At 39.7% G+C, this 23839-nt stretch overlaps 1 protein-coding gene across 4 annotated transcripts in view; it reads left to right on the top strand.

Annotated features, from left to right (window-relative positions):
* LOC133634027 (trinucleotide repeat-containing gene 6C protein-like) overlaps positions 1–23839 on the top strand; it is a 55899-nt gene that overhangs the window by 6041 nt on the left and 26019 nt on the right. For 3 of the 4 annotated variants that reach the window (XM_062026948.1, XM_062026949.1, XM_062026947.1), the window contains 3 exons: positions 7874–7974; positions 10115–10136; positions 19900–20292. In XM_062026948.1, coding sequence (XP_061882932.1) covers positions 7912–7974; positions 10115–10136; positions 19900–20292 — 478 coding nt within the window. In that variant the 5' untranslated portion in view covers positions 7874–7911. The remainder of the gene's footprint in view (positions 1–7873; positions 7975–10114; positions 10137–19899; positions 20293–23839) is intronic. The other variant, XM_062026950.1, reaches the window with a different exon arrangement.

Genomic DNA, 23839 nt, shown 5'->3' with positions numbered 1-23839 from the left:
GGATATGCCAGGTCAGCTTTGAATAGGGGGAGGGTAAGAAGGGAAAACCTGGCAAGCTGCTTGCCTGTGAGTCCTGGCGTGGCTCCAGGGGAATGTTCACTGTGCGGAGGTTTATTTGGGGGGGCCCCTGTTCCCTCCCTCGCCTCCATGTTGGCTAATTGAAGAAACACGGTGGGAAGGCGAATGGCATCACATTGAAGCTGACGGGGAATATGCAGGGCATCCAATTCAAATGTTCTCTTCTTCACTCCCCAACAAACATTGGACAGCCTTACTCATTATATAACATGCCTTGAGCCCTACAGCACGTCCAAAGCCCACAGTTAAAGCCATGTAACTAGCACTAGTATACAACAGCTGGTTTTACGCTCAGGGTTGTGGCTTGTACAGCCCTTCGAGACACTTGTGATTTAGGGCTATATAAATAAACATTGATTGATTGATTGATTAGATTTAGACAGATTGTTTACTGTTTGCTTTGTCGCCAACATCAGCACAGTGAACTAAAAATGTATCCCAACGGGTACACTCTGATCCATCTTCTGTGTGGTCTTTGTTATTGCTGACACCATTGTCAACTTCTGAGTTGTTGACTGACATTTTGGTGCATGCAGTGTCAGGAAGCTGTGCCAATGTAACCTTGATAAATCTATTCCAGTGGATTATTCTCATTCGTCTTGGTGAACATCTGGTTTGTCATCTTTGTGTGTAGTTTGGCTCTCGTGATTCTGACAGTTTTTACACTATAGGGCCTACCATGATATACTCATTATAAACAAGTTAAGTAACAGAATGTTTATGTCTGGTCCTACTCTTGACTTGTATGTGATAATGTGTTTGAGAGGTAGGCCTGGGTTGATAACAAATTTTGCCTGACGATATATTGACCTACGAACTATTGCCGATAAACGATATTGCCATTTTTATTTTTATGAGACCAAATTAACTTTTGATTTAATGATAATACATAATAATGCATGTATATCCTTTCAAGTGCAATTAACTTGTATTTCTTGTGTATTTAAGCATTGTAACTGGAATGAAAATGTTTAAATCTTCAAGTTAAATCAAATAAAATCAATTAAATATACTTTAAGTGAAAGTTTGCACTTGAATAAAATTAACATTTTAAGGAGGGGATTGGAGGTGGCTCATATATACACAACATATACCATAACAATAAATGAAATGGCTAAATAAAGTATTGACAAACAAAGTTGCACTTCAATATTGAACATGCAGGGAGAGGTAGAGTTGCACATTAACTGACGATCAAGTTAGGACCTTCTTAAACAAAAGTGCAAAGTGACAATATAAATACTACAACTTAAACATATGTATTAACAGTCCTATGCAAAACAAAATTAAGTTTGACAGATGCTAGTTTTAAACCAGCATGTCTTCGGCGATGTGTTTAACCGCACTTTCTGTATGCGCACACTGTTTTGCACCGTTTTTGTTTACAGAGACCTGGCTTCTTCGCCAAACACGAAGTGAGTGTGGACTGTTGAGTGGTTGTTTTCCAAATGGGTGTTGTAGTCGCGCACTGGCCGAATGTGAGTGTTGATCGGCTCATCTTGTTCCAAAGGTTTAAACTGAAATATTCCCATATTGGTGCGGCGGTATTTGGTTTTGTGATAATTCTGTCCGTGTTAGCTGCTGCATGCTAACTAGTTGCACTGTGTGATGCTAGCGGGCCCGTGTCGCTGCACAAAGAGTCAAAGACACTTAATGAGGACAAGACAATTCACCCCTTCTTTTCATTCCGCTATGGTACCAACGTGCGTAGCCACTAAAGCGACAAAAAGTGTGGATGATCTTGAATGTATGCACATGGTGATTTATCGACGCTGGAAAACTTACCAACTTTAATTTTCATTTATCGTCTGTTAATTGACTTATCGAATATCGGCCCAGGCCTAAAGAGAGGTTAATACATATAAAGGGAATGTGAGGCATTGCAATATGGATAAACAACATGATCAAATTTGTTGCTCTTGGTTGATTCTGTGGAATTGATTTCTGATTATCTGCAAAATGGACTGCCCTACTTGGCTCTAACCAGCAGGGACATTATTGATGCAGTCTCAACTAGTTTGGTCTTCTAGCAAAAAGTATGTGCTTTAATTGTTGTGTTTTCAAGGTACCATAGGTGTAAAATATGTTTTTGTTGTCTCCCGTTGATGGACAATGCAAATTGCAATATCTTAACACAAATAATTGAAATATTAAAATATGCAAGCATGTGCAGAATATGTGCCGTCCTGCATAGACAAACACAAAGCAATCAAGAATGTGTTGCTTGACAGCTCATTGACTTCAGTCGACAATTGAGAAAGTCATGGCATCTGCGAGCAAGTATTCCTGCTCGATCCCGTGCTGTTTTCCTTCTTAATGAGCTGTCACCGTGTTAAAGTTTCAGATCGACTCGGCTGCTTCCTCAGCAAACACACTGCGAGCTCGTTTTGCCGAGGCAAACCTCAAAGCTGTTATTTATAGAACCATTCCATAACTCTCTCGCTATTTCTGTCTTGGACTTTATTCCCCTGCTCTGGCTTTTTCTTTCATCACCATTCTTAAGTCACTCAACAAATCCCAGCATCCACAAGTTTCACTGGCACATTTAATTGATCAAGCCCAGTCGAGCAGAAGTGAAGCATGTTTGTGTTTGTTTACACACACCTGTTGATGACCAAGCTGGTAGGTGTAGAATTCTTGGTAAACAGTGTTTGAAGCACAACAACCTTGCTGCTGGAATTTACAGGCTTGTTTCAGTCACCCCAACATCACCATGCTGAGTTAATAACCACCCATATTACTCTGTATAGAAGTAAAGATGCAATAAGGTAAGCACTGATCCTGTTCCATGTCCGTTAATAATAATAATCCTCCAGAGACTCTTGTGGCTTTTTTGTAACCCACAGGAATGACTGGCTTAGATAAATGGTAACAGTGGTGGCGATAGCTTTCCCACATTGTGTAGCTATGGCCAGATCATATTGCTTCACCACTGAGACTGTGCTCTACCCGAGCCGTTACCATGTGAAGCATTGTGTATTCTTTTCGGCGTCTTAGCGTTTTTAAATTTTCTTTGTCTTCTCCTTCACGGCTCGGCATCTCTTAGCGGCACTATTTTATGCACTGTTTCTTTTCATACTGCAATCTTTTCCCCCATATTCCTATGGTTATTAGTAGTCAAGGCACATGGATCTTTCTGTGTTTCCCGTCCTTACTCTGCTGACTCTCTCCCTGTCTGCCAGTGCTCCAGTGAGGATTCTCTTTCCAACTTCAAGCCTAGTCTCCTTTATAGCCATGTCTGGTTCTCCGGCGGCTGTCGTTCTTATTACTGTTGTTCTGCGTCTGCTTTCATCCTCCGCCTGTTTTCCCCCGCCTCGTCTGCCCACCCCATTCTCTTTCGCCTACACCCTCCATGCATCTGTAACTGAAAGACAGGCACCAGATACACATCCCCCGCGTCGTCTTTCTTCGTCAAGCTCTCCCTCTTTTTCTTTGTGAGTCTGTGACCTCATAATTCCTGCATTCCTTCTTCATTGTAGCTGTGCTTTGAACATATTGGGAGCTCCTTTGGGCAAAACATTTCTTATATATAAACAAATATGTTAATTGGATTCAGTCCCTTAGTTTGTTGTATAGGGCACAATACTGGGTCACCACTGATGAGATACTTGTGTCAGCAGTACTGAGGTAGAGTCAGATAGACAGGTATTTTATGTGAGGCCTAGGTTTTTACTTTGTCAGCTAAAAAGCCAGCTGTCCCTACTGCCGCATTTAAAAGATAAACACCCTCAATAAAATCCAGTAGTTTTCTCTGACGTGTGCCACAGTTTATTTTTGCAATAGCAGCATATTGAAAGTGGCAAAGCTGTATTCGAAGCAGCATATGATTTAAAACATGTAGTGATTGGACGCGGCAGTGGAACAGTGATTGACAACATGGGGCTAGAAATGATGGAATGTGTCAACCGGGATGTGGCAGGAATTCCCAGCAGATTGGGAATTTCTACCAAATGTTAAATTAGTGAATACTAAAGGGAGCTGCTTTGCTGTGTGTCACAAATAAATTTAAAGTACCAATGATTGTCACACACACAATTTCTAGCATTTGGCTGCATTTCACATTGTTAAAATGACCTCTTTGCCTTATCTTCTTCTATCATTAGCATTGCTAATTTGTTATTGACTATTCTCCCGGAGATTAGTCTGACCTCCGACCTCTTATGCTTGCTATGCAGCGTCAGTCGCGGGCACAAATCAGTTTATATACCACTGCCTTCTTCTGGGTTTCATCCTAATGTAAAACCATTTTAAACTGACTAGACTTCCTGCGTAAATTGTCAGTTTTTCTTTAAGTGTAAAAATAAGGTAACCAATGGGTTACATTATTGGTAACATAAAAACAAAAACCCTCTCCAAACCCTCTTTTAACACCTTGAGTGACCGTGAAAATAAACTTGATAACACCTGAACATGTTTATTAAATAGCAGAATTAAATGAAGCAGTGAATCCACTTGTCAGTCATCTACAATCTTTGTCTTGATGGGTGGAGGCAGGACCGATAACTTACACACACAGAATGCATGAACAGAGAGCCTCACTAGTCTCTAGTGAGAAGCAGTGCAAAGTAACAAAAATTAGGATAAATAAAGATTATTGCAAAGGCAAATGTCTGTTGTGGGAATATTTGGCCTTTAAGCGAGTGAGCACCACGGACGAACGAGCAAGAATGCACAATTTGTTCAAAAGTGGTAGCTAAAAAAAAAAGAGAAAACATCCAACCCAGTTTTTCCAAATGGGGAAAAAAACTGCACTTCAAAATGTGCAATATTAAATTTATTTTTGCGAACTGAGATTCCGAGCCAATTACATTTTTGTTTGTTTACTTATTGGGATACGCAATGGTGAAAAACACTAATGGAAAGTCCAAAGTACATTGCGTTTAAAAGGACTACTTGCGGGCAGCCCGGTGAAACAGGGGTAAGTGCATGTGTCTCACAATAAAAAGGTCCTGAGTTCAATCCCCAGGCTCAGGTTCTTTCTGTGTGGAGTTTGTATGTTCTCCCCGTGACTGCGTGGGTTCCCTCCGGGTACTCCGGCTTCCTCCCACCTCCAAAGACATGCACCTGGGGATAGGTTGATTGGCAACACTAAATTGACCCTATTGTGTGAATGTTAGTGTGACTGTTGTCTATCTAGGTGGGCCCTGCGATGAGGTGGCGACTTGTCAAGGGTGTACCCCGCCTTCCGCCCTAGTGCAGCTGGGTTAGGCTCCAGCCACCCGAGAGGGACAAGCGGTAGATGGATGGAGGACTTACTTGGATTGTTGTTGTTGTTATTGTCATTATAATTATTATTCAGATTGGTATTAGTATTTATGTTAATATTATTTTTCATTATTGTTATATATAATGATTAAATTAATGCTTCATTTGGTATCAAAATAATGCTGATATTATCGTCGATCTGCAATAATTGGTGGGACAATATATCGTTCAGCAAATTTTATTGACAGCCCGGGCCTACTTTTAACTTAAAAGACCAATTTAAAAAAAGTTGCGATACACTTACCTTGTGTAAAAAAAGTTAAAGGCCTACTGAAATGAATTTTTTTTTTTTAAACGGGAATAGCAGATCCAATCTATGTGTCATACTTGATCATTTCGCGATATTGCCATATTTTTGCTGAAAGTATTTAGTAGAGAAAATCGACGATAAAGTTCGCAACTTTTGCTCGCTGATAAAAAAGCCTTGCCTGTACCGGAAGTAGCGTGACGCCACAGGAGGTAATATTCCTCACAATTTTCCTTTGTTTACAATGGAGCGAGAGAGATTCGGAGCGACAAAGCGACGATTACCCCATTAATTTGAGCGAGGATGAAAGATTCGTAGATGAGGAACGTTACAGTGAAGGACTAGAGAGGCAGTGATGGACGTATCTTTTTTCGCTCTGACCTTAACTTAGGTACAAGCTGGCTCATTGGATTCCACACTCTCTCCTTTTTCTATTGTGGATCACGGATCTGTATTTTAAACCACCTCGGATACTATATCCTCTTGAAAATGAGAGTCGAGCACGCGAAATGGACATTTAAAGTGACTTTTATCTCCACGACAATACATCGGTGACACACTTAGCTACTGAGCTAACGTGATAGCATCGTTCACAAATGAAGATAGAAACAAAAGAAATAAACCCCTGACTGGAAGGATAGACAGAAGATCAACAATACTATTAAACCATGTACATGTAACTACACAGTTAAAAATTTTCAGTCTGGTCAGGCTTAACAATGCTGTTGCTAACGACGCTGAGGCTAGTTTAGCAACTTAGCAACCGGACCTCACAGAACTATGATAAAAACATTAGCGCTCCACCTACGCCAGCCAGCCCTCATCTTCCCATCAACACCTGTGCTCACCTGCGTTCCAGCGATCGACGGCGCGACGAAGGACTTCATCCGTGGGTTTGGCGGCAAGCATCGGCTAGGCGTAGTAAGTAGTCCTTGTTGTGTTGCTGTAAGTATTGTACTTAGCCGCTAATACACCGATCGATCCCACCTACAACGTTCTTCTTTGCAGCCTCCATTGTTCATTAAACAAATTGCAAAAGATTCACCAACACAGATGTCCAGAATACTGTGAAACTTTGTCGAAGAAAACAAGAGGTTTTTATATCGGGTCAGATAGGGTCCAACCACTTCCGTGGATTTTGTGACGTCACGCGCATAAATCATATCCAAAGGAGTTTTTCAACCGGAAGTGTGGCGGGAATTTTAAAATTGCACTTTATAAGTTAACCCGGCCGTATTGGCATGTGTTTCAATGTTAAGATTTCATCATTGATATATAAACTATCAGACTGCATGGTCGGTAATAGTGGGTTTCAGTAGGCCTTTAACTACTATATAATGTAAAAAAAACATTGCAGAATTTGTGCACTCATATTTCCCACCCAAAGTTTTAGTTACTGGTACTCTCTTTTAAGGTATTACAAGTTTTGTTTTGTCTATACTGTACTAGGAAGCCAATTAAATAAACATATCAATATCCCCAAAGTATCATCATAGTGTACACAAGTGATGTTTTTTTTGTTACAGAGGTGTATAATACATTTGATACAAAAAGAGATGAAGACACATGGTGCACAAACATGCACACTGAAGTCCTGGTCCTCAACTCACGCCTGCAATAGTTTCAAGGAGCTGTCACCAAACCAAAGCCAAAGGAACTACAGGCAGAGACAAAACATTTTTGCTTTGTGTGGCTTCAGGCGATCTATGCAGCAAGTTTGACTCATGCCGCCACAATAAGATCTCAGCGTACTTTGTAACTTAACACGGTCCTTCTCGGACTGTCCTTCTCGGACTGTCAGCGCTCTGCCATCTTGCTCGTCATGCGAATTCCTTTCCAAATGGCTTTTGCTATTCACTTTCTTCATATGTCTCCTTATTTCATGTATGCGTCTTTTTGTGCTGTCACTTCCCCTTTTTACGCTCCTCTCGTTTGTTTGTTGTATCCTATTACACTTCATGGGCTGGGAGGTGAATGTTCCTTGGACCTGCCAAATACATTTACATATGAAGTGAGTGTTGTTGATGGGAAAAAAAAAAAAGAATCTTTACACACTGTGTACTTCTGCTCCGGTTTGAAGTAAATCCTGGAGGCTTTAAGGAGGCTTAACATTCATATTTGGAATGCATACACAGATGCTTTGACTGTATGCCTCAATGGTACACATGTCTACATCTATACACATGTCAAATCTGTCTAAATTGTTATTGTGGAAAAGTAAACAATGCAAATCAAAGACTGGAATTATTTCCTCATGTTTGAGTCATCCTTTTTTTTGTACAGCTGAGAGAGGCTAGCAACACAAGAAAGAGAACCATTTGATGGAAGAAAAGAGAAAGAAAAAGCAAGAAGAAAAGATCAAGAAGGATAACGCTCAAAAAAAGGTAGGGATAAATACGTAATTCCATTGATTGAAGTTACAAATATGCAGTAAATCTCATTTTAATCTTAGAAGTGAGCACATATTGGAATTGACAATTAAACACCAGATTGAGACACATGTGCAGTTCTGTACTTCCAACTATATAGGAACAGTTTAAGGAAGGCCATTTGTTCCAGAACAGGGCTTTTATACACTATACTAGCCCTCGAGTTGAGTCCCAACTTGGGGAAGACTAACTTTTTTGCAGCAAATTAAATGTAATAAAAACTAGGGCTGTCAAAATTAACGCGATAACGTAACTGTAAGTTTCTTTAACGGCCCTAATTTTTTTGACGTCCAATTAACGCGCATGGGTCCTTTCTGACCCTCGTAGTGTGGAAAAATGTAGCTGCGTTCACCGTTTACTGATGAGCCACAAGCAGGAAAATAATGAGCAATAATGGCCATTATGAAAATACCAGGTCCAAAGCCATGGCAAGTAATTCTCTCGACAAGACAAGACTTTTTTTTTATTCACGATCGCCGTGAAACGTCATCACTGGAGCAACTGCCTGCTGGCGTTCTTGCAGAGGTGTAGTTTAGTTCACTTTGATAACATAAAATGTACATTGTTACTTTAACTGCTTTTGTAAGTTGGCATAAAAGCTAATCAAAAAGGAAAGATGGTCGGCAGGAATTCTAGAGTCACTTAACTATATTCTTTATTGTTGTCACAACGTCAAAATATGTCAAAACACCTCTTCTCAAACCAATCCCATACTTCCCGCTTCACAACAATAGCACTATGCGGGACATCTGGTCCAACTACAGTAACAAAATGCTTTGTCAAAATTGTAATGTTTTCTTTTGTAATGTAATTAGTGATCTTTCTACCTAAATAGATGCTAGTACATCAGTTGAGGAATATAGAGGGGGACTTTCTCTGGAATTTTGAAATAATGTGTATATTATTTTATAACATGTTCTGATTGATAGTCCTCAACAGAATGATGAGCTGGCTGACTATTAAACTTGATTACTAAATAGAGATAGTTAAAACATTGTCATGTGGTGAAATACATAGTATTAACTTGTACAACACATAATGTACAGAATATCAGAAGCATTTATTCAGGTAGAAATATCAGACTACATTACCAAACATTTTTGACAATCAAACCATGATCGTAAGTAACAATCCATCATTTTGTGTTATTAATGCGTGAAACTGGTATTTAAACATAGTGTAGCTCCTCCTCTGAATGCAAATGCTCCTATAGCAGGAATTGAAATTCTGTATTCCTACAAAATACAAAATCTGGCAAGACACTAAAGCACTGGAGATCATTTTCACAATCGTCATTAAAATTGTATTTGTCTTTTTGTGTTGAGCTGTTTTAAAAAAATAGAATTTTAAAAAAAGCTTGATGTTTAAAAAAACATTTATTAAAGCAAACTAATTGTCTAGTCCTGGTATTGGAAACTTGAAAATCATCTGTCTATGGTACACTTGTTAATGATGAAAAATTATATCTATCTGCAATTATTTGTGATTAATTTTGAGTTAACTATGAACAATAGGATTAATAGCAATTAAATATTTTATTCATTTGACAGCCCTGATATAACACTACAGCTTTTTTAGCTAACCACGAACAATGCAATTAATCACGATTAAATATTTTATTCGTTTGACAGCCCTAAATAAAAACACTAGAGCTTTCCTTTTGTAGAGAGGAATTTTCACTAGTGTAAACAGATTCTTGTATTGACATTTTAAGCTCTTAAAAGACTCGTGTCCACTGTAGAGTGGACACTTGTATTTTGCATAGGGCGGCAGTGTATTTGTAACTATCAAAAGAAATAGAAAAAAAACAAATGTGCACTACATAGGGTGCTTGTTCTCAAAATAAAAACAATAGTGAGGATAGAAGTCCGTACCCCGGATCCTTTGCTTCCTGGAAATATGGCCCCTAGAACAGTTTAGTTGACTAGCGCTGTTCTAGAATGTGACTTGGAAACTGTTACAGCTGCAATAAGCGGGCCAACCCCATATTGTTTTTGTTGGAGCTTTATATTAAAACCCATTTGAATTTGAATTTTAAGTTTTCACCCTTGCTATATTTATCTAATGGAAGTCCACTTTTGTCTTCCCCCTGCAGGCTACAGAACAGAAACCCAAAGGTGAGTACTTTTTATCCTTTACCTCCTAATACTATGTTACCACACATAGCATTTACACTCAGCCTTTTGGGTTTACACGCACCTCTGACAGTGAGGGTGTGTGCGCACACATGTGCAACTGTGTGCCCCACGTCCTAACGTCTCAAAAACACACACATAGAGCAGAGCCTATGCAGTGGAGTGAAATGCAGAGAGACGTCTGGTTTGCCCGCAGCAGCAGGCAGTGGAGCGTGAGGGCACCCTGACATAACAGAGAGTGTGTTGTGGGTAGAATGGGGTAAAGGGGAAGTGGTAAAGAGAAAAAAAGAAGCACAGGGAAAAAAGACATTCAGCTATTATGCCTCAGGCTGAAAATCCAGTGTCCTCACTTACCCTTGATGGTATTTTTTAAAGCAAACCGAAATAAAGCATTCTGGAGTGTTTCTAGGATTGATTGCTATCCTCCCCTAGATTTAACACCATTGTGTCCATCTGGGTGTCACTTTATTGAATGTCATAAGAGCTTGTCTTGACCCCTGAACTGCCTATTTTGTTGCCAGCACCCATCACCGCCTCCTTCCATTACAGCTTCCACTGCGTTGCACAAAGCCAACATCTTCCTAATTTGAAGATTTTTTAATACCATCTTTTAGCTTGTGGATTACGAGATGGAAATCCCTTTTTATTATTCAGAAGCAGAAGCTAAGACACTCTTTTCAGTCTTAATGCATTAATGGCTGCTATGCAGTACATGAATGGATATCTAGAGTACAAAGTACGGCTTAATCTTTTGACAACCGTAGAGTTGTGCTAGTTCTCTCAGCTTTAAACATAGACAAGGAGTTTTCTCTTATAGTTGGTTATTATCCGTGTGATATGTTGATATAGAGTGTTGAGCTTGTATTCATTCATTTATTTGAAAATCTTGAAAAAAAATACAAATATGATACTTTGGGTTACTCGATATAGGTAATATAAATATTGATTTGGCTGACAGAGCTTTCAATACTGCCATATTGTGATAATGCATGTTGATGACAAGGAATGGCTAAACATGCTACATAACACACCGTAGGAGGATATGCTAACAATTAACCGCAAGCTAGAGCTCTTCAATGTAAACAAAGGTGGGCAGATCGATGCAGATACCAACAGTAGTCATACCAAAGACTATAAAAATGGGACCCATTACCTCCCTGCTTGGCACTCAGCATCAAGGGTTGGAATTGGGGGTTAAATCACCAAAAATGATTCCCGGGCACGGCACCGCTGCTGCCCACTGCTCCCCTCACCTCCCAGGGGGTGAACAAGGGGATGGGTCAAATGCAGAGGACAAATTTCACCACACCTAGTGTGTGTGTGACAATCATTGGTACTTTAACTTTAACTTTAACTTAACTTAACGATACAAAGTATAACATCATTGTACGATCGATACTATATTGGTTCGATCGATATTTTTTTATTATCCAAAAAAAATAGTAATTTTTGTTATGGTTTACAAACTCATCAAATACGTCACAGGACACAGTAGGACTTTAAGGGCAAAAACCAAAGGATTTCAATCTGAGCCAGTAGTAAGAAATAATTGAATTATTTTAATTTATATTGTTAAACCGCCACTGCTTGGTTTGGATACCAAATTTTTAGTATTACCCAAAACAAATGTTAAGTATCCAAACAATAATAAAAGCTTATTACATTTTGACAGAAGTGTAACTCGAATCATGTAACAGAAAGTAACTGTCTATTAACAGTAAATTACCAAGTAGATTAATAACACATTTGAGAAAATAATACTGTTGTAAACGAAGCAATATGCTACTGCTTACATCAGTAGCCAAATTACGAGCCTTTGTAGTCCGCTTTGAAATGGCTCTATTATAATTTGTATACTAAATTATATACTGTATTGTTATCGCAGGAGGCAGCACTATATATAGCGATATAGATTTTAGGCCATTTCGCCCATTCCTAATGATCAGATTAACTGAATTGGGTGATTCTGATTGGAGCGACAAAAAAATGGAGCTAAAGTTGTGAGTAGGGCCATGACTGAAGTGATGGAGTTGAGAGGTTGTCGAACACAATGAGGCAGTAAGTACTTAAGACTTGCCAAAAATATCCAACTGGAGTCAATGACGGTGCAAATATTGAACATTTCTCTTTGCATGGTCATTTATTTTATGGTTATGTTTAATGAGCGAGAAAGGAACACAGGATGAGGAAGTGATTGGCTATTTCTTTTGAAAGAATGATAAAGAAAGTAGGGTTGTTGTGTTGACTAATCGCTCAATAAGCTACCTCTGATTTTGCTCATAACCTCTGTATCTCTTCTAGGGAAGGCATTATTGACCGGAATGAGTTGTTTTCATGTGTAGAAAAGAATAGATGTGTGTGTGTATGTAGGAAGGTAGCAATCAGTATGCAGAAGGGATTTGTGTCTTTCCATCCATATCGGTAAATTCAGAAATTCACAGACACATACAGATGCACGCCGCCTTCCCCCATCACGTTTATTCTGCTCACCGCTCTGCAGGTCTTTTTTGGTCTCCAAGCATTTCAATTTGTTTGTGGTAATCGATCTCGGCCAAGCTTGTTCATATGTATGAAAATGAGATAAAGCTCCAGCACAGTGGAATTAACTTCTTTGCCCCCCATTAGGCATAGAGCTTCGCACCAGCATAGGGCTCCATCCAGCAGGCGGCCTCATACTGCCCCTATTCAGCCCCCGTGCGCAGGCACGCACACACATACACACACACAGGGTGGACCTTTGATACAGGGCCCCCCATCCGTCTCCTTTGTCCTATTTCCCATTACTTCCAAAGAGATGCTGATTATTCACTCCATGCACACACACAGCTTCATCACAATCTCTCAATACCACCACTGCAATCACAATCAAGTCGGGCTGTTTCACATTGGCTCCTCAAACGGAACAAAAGCATACTATTGCTAACAGTGTGAGAGAGCGAGCAGGAAGAACACAAAGTCAAACCACATGTATCGTATTAAATCTTTTAAAAAGATGTGCACACTCCTGTCTTCAATGTAATAGTTTCAAGCAAGTGCTTACCTTGCCGATTTAGAAAAGCAGAAATATTTGAGCCGTGGTGGCATTTAGCATGCTTGTAACCTGCCAAGAATCACAATTATGCAAATGCACTATCCGAGCAAAACGCTACTCAAAAGCTATTTGTGAAGCAGGTGCTGCAGTGCCGCAATGCAATATGTCAAATTCTCGAACACCGATAGTCTAAAAAACCGGCATTTGCGTTTTTTTGCTGCTCTAAAAATCCATTAGCCTATATGGACACTTTCAGTTCTGTTTTGTTCAGATTTAGAATTAATCTGCTTTGCTACATTTTATTAGTTGTCATCACATTTTTCTTCCTTGGGATCACTGGTACTGGAATTCAACATACCAAAGAAAAACACTTATTTTGGGGTACTGAGTTAAAGTTTCAGAATGATGAAGTGTAGGGACTTTTGCTAAAGGGTTTTATAATGCCATGCTGTACCATTGTACAACTTGCATCTTATTGTTCCCAAAAGTTGAGATTAAATTCCAAATTGTACTGCTCCAAATTGGAGGTTCCACAGTACTGTGTATAAAACGAAGGGTATGGATACCCCGTCCTGTCCTGTCAGCCACACCCTTTGCATGTCCACTTATTGTTTCATCCCATCCAGGCAGCAACATCATTAACAAAGTGATAACAGCATCAATGGTTATCAAAGTGAGACACACAAATAAACACAAGTGTCGTGCATGTTTCCGTATTGGATTAATTTGCAATTTCATATGCTATTAATTGCGTCAACACAACAAGGGAATTTCATGAATCACAATCCAATTAGAGGCTAATTTATTTAAGCATCGACACAGCTCTTCTCTTCACTTAGCCACATTCATAAACACCCAAAAGAATTAATAGTGTATTGCCCACGAATTACGTCCCGTGGATTTATGACTGCCACGCATAATTGTTTTTCCGCTACCGCACCCCCACCCCTCTTGTGTACTCATCCCGCATGCGTGTCAAATGTTGGAGGAGAGCGAGAGATGAAGGGGAAAGCCTGGGGTCAGAGCGACAGGAAACAACAGGGCCACACAGACCTAAACAATGCTTTGCTCTTTGTCAATTCATACGGCAGAATCACTCACAGGCTGCTGGTAAGAGAGGCCATTTGATGCCTTTGGACCCTCCCCCCTCCCCTTCATCTTCGCTCTCCTCCTCCACATAGCGAGAAGCTCCGTGTCAAATGTCTGGCAGATTATTAATAACATGTGGCTTAGCTGCTCTGAGTGACAGTTCTGCTGTGCTGTGAGGCCAAGATGTTTGCATACATGTTTATACAGTTAAAGGCTGTGATTGTGTTTGCATTGAGAAGGCTTTTCACTCTTGACAGCTAGTCCCCGTTGAAACAAATATTTTTACTCAATTCTGGTACTTATGGCCTTTTTCTCATACATTAAAACCCTGGTGTTTGGTAGTTTGACACCACTACAAACTATACCCCCATACAAAGAAAATGCTTCTAGATTTATTTATTTTCCATCCAAAACAGAGGCTTTTTGAAGGATAAGAACAAAACACTTCTCACTGGACTGTATACCTCTCAAAAGTCAGCTTTTATAATTGTGTAAAATTAAACAAATGTATGTACGAGATCCTATTATACTGCACAAGTGGTCATAATGTTTTAGAGCAGTTGCTGTATATGTTGTAAAACAAATCAACCTCCCTAGAAAACATATTACTTTTTATAGAACAGTACAGTGCCACACAATTTTCTTGTCCTGCACCCGTGTTTAAGTATAACCTTCCGTCATTATTCACTCCCCATTTTTGTAGAAACATATTTTATTGCTAATAAACATGCTCCCTCTGCTTAATATTGCTACTCTGTCAATTACATTTACACAATTAAATTTGATGCATCTTGTGTACACAAACCAAATTAGCGCTTTTAATTGTAGCTCCTCTTTCCAACACATACTCTAGCAGTGAAAAACAACCATGACCCATGAGAGAGAAAGGGGAGCCTGGCATTGGGATGGAGATGGGAAATAGGGGGTGGGGGGCACTAATTAGATGGAGAAGATGGAGGAGGCATGAGAGAAGGTCACATGAGGCCACAAGAGGCAAATAGAGGTGCGGGGAGGCAACAGTCAGTCTCTATGGTAACTGCCTTTTATATAGAAAGGGTGAGGGGTGAGAATGTTTTTGCCATAATGTGGTGTGAGAGTGCTAGGGAGTTTTTCCCCTATTAATACAAGCAGATGGGACCTCAGAGAGACTCCCACCACCAGGTAGTCTATAAACTCACAACATATACAATGAAATAGTAAATGCAAAACAGGAGATTAACACACGTGTAGTGAAATAGAACAGAAATGGTTTAAAGTCGAGAGCAGATTTTAAATCTGTCAGACTGAAACCATGCATTACTTTGTTACTAACTGTAGTATTGTCAATGGAGGAGATGCATTTATAACATTTTGTATATAGATGTAAATTCCTCCTTACATTATCATCTCTTCTTGGCTTGGGGGGATGGCACCATTGTACAGGGCGTATAGGCCCGTGCGTGCTGTCCATCCCCCCCACGACAAACATGGCTGCATAATGAAGTGGTTCTGCAGACAATAGACAGAAGAGCTATGGGAACCTGCGCTGCCTGGCACGGTAGACTTATGTGGCTCTGTGCCACACTGTACCATATATACTCGTCTTTTTGTCCTCCATGTTAACTTGCCCTTTTCCTGAAGCTGTCTAGCCATCCACTTGACCATTTAGTGTGGAGAAAGGCTTTCTGTATACCCTAGCTTCATTAGATGCTTTAAGTCGGTCACTATTTGACAATCCTGGCCCAAATATGCACATTTCCTCCACCCTTCAATGATTTGAGCTGTGTTTGCTACTTCACATCGTTGAACATGTTTGTATCATACTATAATCCTATTTTGTTCTGTGAACCAAATGTGTTTATCTCTGAAGCGCCCAGTTAAACTGCAAAGGTCTTAAATCCCTTCATATAATGCCATCTTTTGTGAGACATTTGCGTTATTGAAGGCTGATATTGGTTGCTCAGTAGCACACCAAAAGCTGGGTTGCTTCATTATTTATTAAAGCTTAATTTATGATTTGGCCCGTGTGCCGCCCACAGAACATGAATATTGCTGATGCAAAATAAATAAGACATTGATTCAAGTCAACAAAGGGAATGTTGCAAAACACACCTGTAATCTTCGCAAATCTCGTCAACTACATCCACAGAGAGTCTGAACTAGCATATTTTATTCATTCAGATGCAATACGCGTGTAACCTCTTTAATTTACTGTGTGCAGATCTCATTCCCTTTCAATGGCAGTAAATGTAATGAGCATACTCTTCACATTCCTCATTTAATCTTTCATAGACATGCTCTTATCTGAGGGATATCCCTACTAGACTATTTTTTTTCTTTGTGGTGTTTTTATGTGAAGCCTTTTTAAAGAATGTGCCCACCTCTCAAGAATTAAGAAAGGAGCTGTCTTCTTCAAAATTAAAAAGCACGCCCTGGTGAATGTATTTCTGATTGATCAAAGCAAAGGAGAGCTATTTCTCTCGCAGGTACTATTTACTCACTTTACTTATTCTGGATGCCTAATTTCCACGAGGGAGCTTACATTCTCAAAGATACTGTTTGCCAGACACTTGACAAGTTCTATTGAGTTTTTTTTTTATTATCACATTTTAATAATATAGATGATAAATTCTCACGTCAATGCATCTTGTAGGGAAAATAGTTAAACAAGGATGTTTCTGACCTTTATTCTTGCTTCTTATGAATGCACGTAACATTGAAATTGCACTTTCACCACGGAAGCATCACTTTATACTTGCATTAAAAAATGTATATAATTTAAAAAAAAATGTGTAGCCTCAAACTAGATATGATAAATAACAAACCATACTGTACAAAAAGACTCTCTGATTAAGTATGAAATATTGATTGACAATATACAGTACACATTTGAAAAGGTAATAATTGGAGGAATGGTCCAATGATTGTTGGACAAACTCACTAGCATTAACATAAAAACTGTAAATGCCATCATGTCACCACATCCCCCATGTGTTTCAATAAAACATTTAATTTTTAAGTCAAACAGATGGTTACCTCACATTAGATGTTACATGCCCAAAATATTTTCACCTTTTTTCTGCTCGTTTGCTGCTCTTAAATATACAGGATGCTTTCTGGTAATGCTGCATTGTAGATATAGTGCTATTGTGAAATGCCACCTCTGTTTGACGTTGCAAACATTTCACCACTGTCTTTTTCAGTTTTTTTGATTAATCATAAAACTTATCTCTCCTCTTCTCTGGGCTCTTTGCTCTTTTTCCACTTTCTTTGAGCATGTCTCTTGCTGTTCCCGCTCTTCCCTCCCACACACACACAGGCCACTACAATGGCGGTGTGAACTACATCACCAATAGGTGCACCACTCTTATGCGTGCTCTATAGGAGCAGTCTTGCGTAAACAATGTTAGCATATTTAATCTATTTAACAAATCATTGAAGCAACAAAATGGAAATTAATGTTTTTTTCTAATCAAAATAATCAATTTAATTATTGAATCGTTGCAGCCCTAAAATACATGCAAACAAAATACACACAACCATGATCTTACAGCTGTGTAGCAAGTGCAACCTTGTGTAGACGTAGACATCTTAAAGCCATGGTTAGATTGCTGCCCAGAAGGGCGCTCGCGTTGGAACAAGCCTCAAGTAATATAACCAGCCGTCATCCTGGTCTATGTCAGCTATATGCCCCATTAACATACACGTACATAAAATATATGATCTCATTCACCCCTTCGACAAAAATATAGCATCCCTTTTTGAATCCTGTCGCTCTTAAAGTCCAATATCTACTTTAGTTTTACTTCCTTATTGTTCAGTCGTTTTTTTTTTTTAGTGGAGGATTATTCTTGTATGCGTTTTCTCAGCCTCCCACTGTGTACAGGCAGAATTGCTTGGTGAAATACAGCAGCTTTAATCAGTGTAATGCTTTTATAAAAGTGTCAGCTACATCCTGTCTCATATTACTGTTATAGCCTTTGCCAAAGCGCTCACAATTGTCAGCTTCTATTCAGGCAGGTGCGTCTATCATATTCTAGAGACCAGTAGCGAAGACCTGGTTCTGGAACCCTTTTAATGCTAATGTAAGTAAAATGGTTCTTTCAAATAGATGCCTCAAGTAACTATTAGTTTAAATTGCGGTACTCATTATAATACACATGTAACTGCTATGTGGTAGCTTACATTCCGTTTGGGGTTGAAAATCGGTGCTAAAGTGAGTCCAACCAGATAACAAGGTTTGCATTTTTTCCGTCCTTCCAAAAGGTTGCATGGTTTCTTGATTTGTCACTGCAGTCTACTGCACCATACAATGGTGGGCGGGATCAAGATGGATGAAGGCTCAGAGAGAGAGTAACACAGAGAACATCAGGCTGAGAGTGAAATAATGGAGAAACCGAGAGGGAGAGCAGGTGGGTTTTAGAGTTGCTGTGATGGAAAGACAGAGGAGAGGGGGTGGTTGCAAATGCAAGAGAAGAAGTAGTGGATGAAGAGGATAGCAGGGGGGCAGGGAAGCATGTTTTTGCTATCCTGTTGTCTGATTGGCTTGGAGCAGCATCAGGCGGGCTGAGCAGGATTTAATCAGAGATGTGCGTCAGCGGCTGCAGTTCCAGGCCAACAGCCAGCCAGATACTGCTGGAGGGAGGAAGCGGGGAGGCTCGCTCTCTCAACATCCCTCCCCTCTTTCAATGTTTCTGCAAGTGTGTTTGAAATCAGAGAGGGAGGGGGTGTGCAAACATATGTGTGTGCACTGAATATTTATGTGTTCTACAAAGATGTGAAGGCGTTTGAAAGACACCAACAGAAAAAGGGGGCAATGCCATGTCTTCCCTCTCAATGTACGAAGTGTATCTCCACAGGACATACTTATTTTTGTTTCCGGCCTTTGGATTAGGTTTGTGTTTGCTGTGAAGGTTTTGGACAAGGTCTTGGCAGGCACAGTAAAAACCTGTGTAATCTTGGCCCACTCGGACCCCCATTGTAGCTTGTGTGCGGTGCACAACCGCTCATAGATGTACTTGATTGGTTAATGTACATTTCCCCCTCTCTTGTTTTTACAAGGCACCTTCTTATATAAACATGCAGAGTCTTTTTGCCTGTCCTCCCTTCAATGAAAACAGTCTCCGCATCAAATGTTTCATATGCCCTGGGACAACAGAAAACAACATTATTAACTATTTATCAAGATTAACAAAGCTTTGTTCACAACCTATTGCCTGTCACAAGTTAGCTGCAGCAGAATGAGCAGATTTTTCAATGAAGTAGGCAGATAGTAAATAGCATCCTAAGAGTTGTGTATTTGTGCACATTGGAGAGGATATTTTGGCTTGATGAATGTTTTTCTCACCAACCTTTGTATTCAGTGGTTCCAGTAATGGCACTTTTCAAATTAGTTACATTGAAGAGAGATACTTCGGAAAGAGGGTTACAATCACACCAGGCTAGAAAGAAAGGGCACAACACATCAACTTTAGATTCAGAAAATACCCCTTTCCACCAAGAAGTTCAGTACAAAAATAAGTAATTTTTACTACGGTTCTGGCACCATCAGACAAAAGCAGTATCTGTATAACCCTAACCATGAAATTAATACCTTGCTTACTGCATGTGTCGTCTGTCTGTGTGTGTGTGGGTGTTTCCATCCAGTGCCAGAGCCTGCTCCCACTTACCCCGGCACATCCAACCACCACCCCCCTGCCAGTCCTAAGCTACCACTCTCCTCTTCATTTTATTCTGGCAATGACCAGCGCAACTCCTCCAGTAGCCAGCCACAGAGTACGACTTCCCCTCAACTGCAGTGCCAGTTGTCATCTCACGGTGCTCGCTACCCGCCAAGAGAGGTTCCCCCACGCTTCCGCCAACAGGAGAACAAGCAGCTACTGAAGAGAGGCCAGCCATTACCAGCAGGAGCCTTCAGTGCTCTCACACAGTCCTCCTCCTCGTCTTTGTCACCTTCATTACCTTATTCTTCACCTTCTACAAGCACCAGCATCACTACCCCAAACTCTACAGAGGTCACTGCAGGCAAACAGCAGCCAGGTTTGTGCATCTTTTTAAGCCCTGCGCTAGAATTCTGATTCATTTAAACATGGTAAAAGTGATGGGTGTGTGCCAGTGCTTAGCATTCATGTTACAGCGTGTCAATGCTTTTTTCAGATTAGTGTGAACAGCGATATTTTGACAAAGATGTCATTTGTATGTGAAACATTTCAAAAAATGCCAAGATGTAATGTTTCTATTTTTACAAGGTCAATGCTTAAAGCAACCCTAGAATTATACAAGTATGTTGATAATGGATAGCTGTAAGAACCGTCCATGTAGTCAAACATACTGGCGACCTAAATACTGTAGGTGTACAAATACAGGAAATCATGCAAGCATCTGTTTTCTTCTTTGGGCAACCACTCACTATAATAATTGCTAACTTACATTACAAATACAACACCTGGTATGCAGTGAGCAGATCCGTTGCAGCTGTGCTTTACAACTAGACAGCTAGTCAACAAACTATAGTCATCAGCTATGCAGCAAACGACCCTGATATTTAACTCATCTCTGCTTGACTATTAAGTATTAAGACAATCCGCACATTTATTTATAGAGTGTTATTGACAGTTTGACAATATTGCGACTTGTTCCCTATTCTCTTTTATTACAGACAACTGTTTTATCAAAATTAAGTAGATAGTACACAATAATTTAAATAAAATCAGAAACTACTATCTATTGTTTAAAATAATGTTTGCCCTCAGTCCTCCAGGGACCGACTGTCTGAGTTTGTAAAATTAGCTAGAACAAAAAAAATGATTTAGAGAAAATAAAAATATCGATCTCATCACTGTAGTATTGAGCATATAGGTATCGACACCACTTGCGACATTGCTGACATACCAACAGATGTTATATTTTTCTGTCTCTCTTATTTATCTACTTGTCTATTTCCTGTTACGAACTGCTTAGTTTCTGCTGTTCCATCTACACTTCTTAAACTTTACTATGCACTTCAATCAATCAATCAATGTTTATTTATACAGCCCTAAATCACAAGTGTCTCAAAGGGCTGTACAAGCCACAACGACATCCTCGGTACAGAGCCCACATACGGGCAAGGAAAAACTCACCCCAGTGGGACGTCGGTGAATGACTATGAGAAACCTTGGAGAGGACCGCATATGTGGGTAACCCCCCACTTATTTATTCTGTTGTTTCTAGCTAGCTTAGAATGCCATTTACAATTTGCTGTCTGTGTGTAACATGTTTAGCCTTGTCCTAATACTTGATAATGATATCTAAGATATTGGAAAATGCAGTTTATTTGTCGTAATAGAGGTGATTAATTATTTATTCAGGACAGCGGCTACATATTGTGTATGAAGACACGCAATTAGCTGCTAGCTTGTCGGAACGGGATTAAAAATTAATACAATGTTAGGTTTGGCGTTTGTGATAGATATTTGAAAGGCATTAATCAGAAATGGCAATCACATACTTTTTTAAGAAGATGGGCCAATACTGATCGGACCTATCAATCGGCACATCCCTAGTTCAACTTCAAGTACAAACTTTGCTCATCTGTGGGCAAGGAATTTGAATACAGACATAGAAATACCGCTAAATCCTTTAGAAGACCAAACCTGAAAATCTGTGTGTCTGTAGATGAATAAACCTTTGGCTTTCTGCATAATTAATAATATATAATAAATTACTTTTAGGACACCACACCACTTTTACTGACCTCTGCTGGGGTTACTATGGCTCAATGGTTTTATATATCCGCCTTACTTAAACAGCCCAAGAATTGTGTCCACACAAACGCATGCACGTAGATGTTGTGGGTGTGCAGCTGTAGGAAAACTAGAATGACCTAGTTGTGTCGCCTCAGATCTGTGTCTGCCTTGCAGACTAGCTGACACTCCCACACGCTAGTTTATACCAAAGCTATTGTGGTGATTTTGTATTCTCCCCAATGGACACAGTGACAATCACCAGGTCATAGTTGGTTTGTTCAGAATGTGTCGGCAAAAAACATGTGACTTAAAGGTCTGAAAGGGAAGCCCCATATAGGGTGAAGGGTATCCCAACTTCCCTCATGCAACCCTTATACCAGACCCTGCTCCCACCCTTTGTTGCTTCCACATGGAGAGACATGTCAGTCTTTCCAGCTGACTGGGGACCATTAAGTTGACCAGACCAGATTGGCTGCCCTGTAGCAGGTGCTAAAGCGGGGGCCTTTTAAGACTGTGGGAACTTGAGCCCAACAGCTGTTATGTTGTGGCCCAGACAGTGCATGTAGCCAGCAATAAGTCGCGTTTAAGGACACTTGGACTATTGTTTAGGCAAGCCAACATATAGTTTTTGTTCATATATTTTGTTTGTGAAATGTTCAGTGCAGCTGAATAGTTTGTATTTATAAATTGCACAGTGCTAGAGGCACCAGTTTATGAAAGCTACACTTCTATTAAATAATGTAAGCACCATATAAATATTTTACTTGTATATTTCAAGTCATCAAATAATCACAGAAGTGCTGGGCCCAGAGTAAGCCTGGGTGGTTTATGTTGCCCCTTTTGCTGTAATACGCACACTCTCAGAGGCACACAAGTGAATCCCCTGGTGGCTTCATTAATCCAGCCTCCTTCAGTGAAACCAGAGAAGTCACCATCGCTCTGTTTTTTTCTTTGCCCAGTAGAGGTAAACAGACATCTCCCGGTTTCCAGAAAAAACAAATGTATGCCTCCTTTGCCCCTAGTGGGCTCTAAGGTATCTTCAAAGAGTTATGGATCGGACCTATTATGTTACTGAAGACTACTAAACATTCACTTTACTCCGACACACAACCTCTTGACTGATCTAACCTATGATTTCCTCAATGCAAACTGGCGAAAAATGATTTTTGTGTGTCTCATTTCCTTTAGTTTTTGCAAGTGCCAACCTTTACCCATAGATGTTCTTGGAAAAACACCCTTCCATCCATCTCAACCCTCCTTTTATTCAATTTCAATGTTTTCTGGAAACTCTTGTGTTTACTGAACAACTATACATGTTGACTTTACTTTCGTCTTTAACTTTCAAACTCAATTTACTCATTCACACTTGTACATCTGTACTGACAGATTGCTTGTTGCTGGAATATTTATTTCTCCTTTTGTAGAAAGTGTGCCAGCATTAGCATTTTTGGAATGTGCATGACCTTATGCGATTAAGCTGCCTGAGAAGAAGATAGATTGATAGATAGAACAAAAGCAACTTAAAGTACTTGTGTGTACCTACTCAGCCCAAGCACATACATTTTACTTCAACTGACTTGCTTGTTTTTACCCCTGATTTTGTATCATGATGTTTAACTTTAGCATGCTGAGAAAATTATACTCATAGTATTGTTATAGGATAGTGATAATAGTTTACTTTTCATTGTCACCTGTTTAATATATACCATGTAACTTTAAAAGCTAAACAATATTTTCCTATTTGATAATACACACTTAGTATTTCTTCATTCATTGTACAATTCCCCCATCATGTGCTTGCTTGGCCAGTGTGCTGGTTAGATTAATGATAGGATTTCCTATTGTTTTGAAGACCGTCC

This window comes from Entelurus aequoreus, linkage group LG18 (assembly GCF_033978785.1).
Source record: "Entelurus aequoreus isolate RoL-2023_Sb linkage group LG18, RoL_Eaeq_v1.1, whole genome shotgun sequence".
Classification (NCBI taxonomy): domain Eukaryota; kingdom Metazoa; phylum Chordata; class Actinopteri; order Syngnathiformes; family Syngnathidae; genus Entelurus; species Entelurus aequoreus.
The sequence above is the reverse complement of the archived record's forward strand: the minus strand, read 5'-3'. Positions and strand labels throughout refer to the sequence as shown.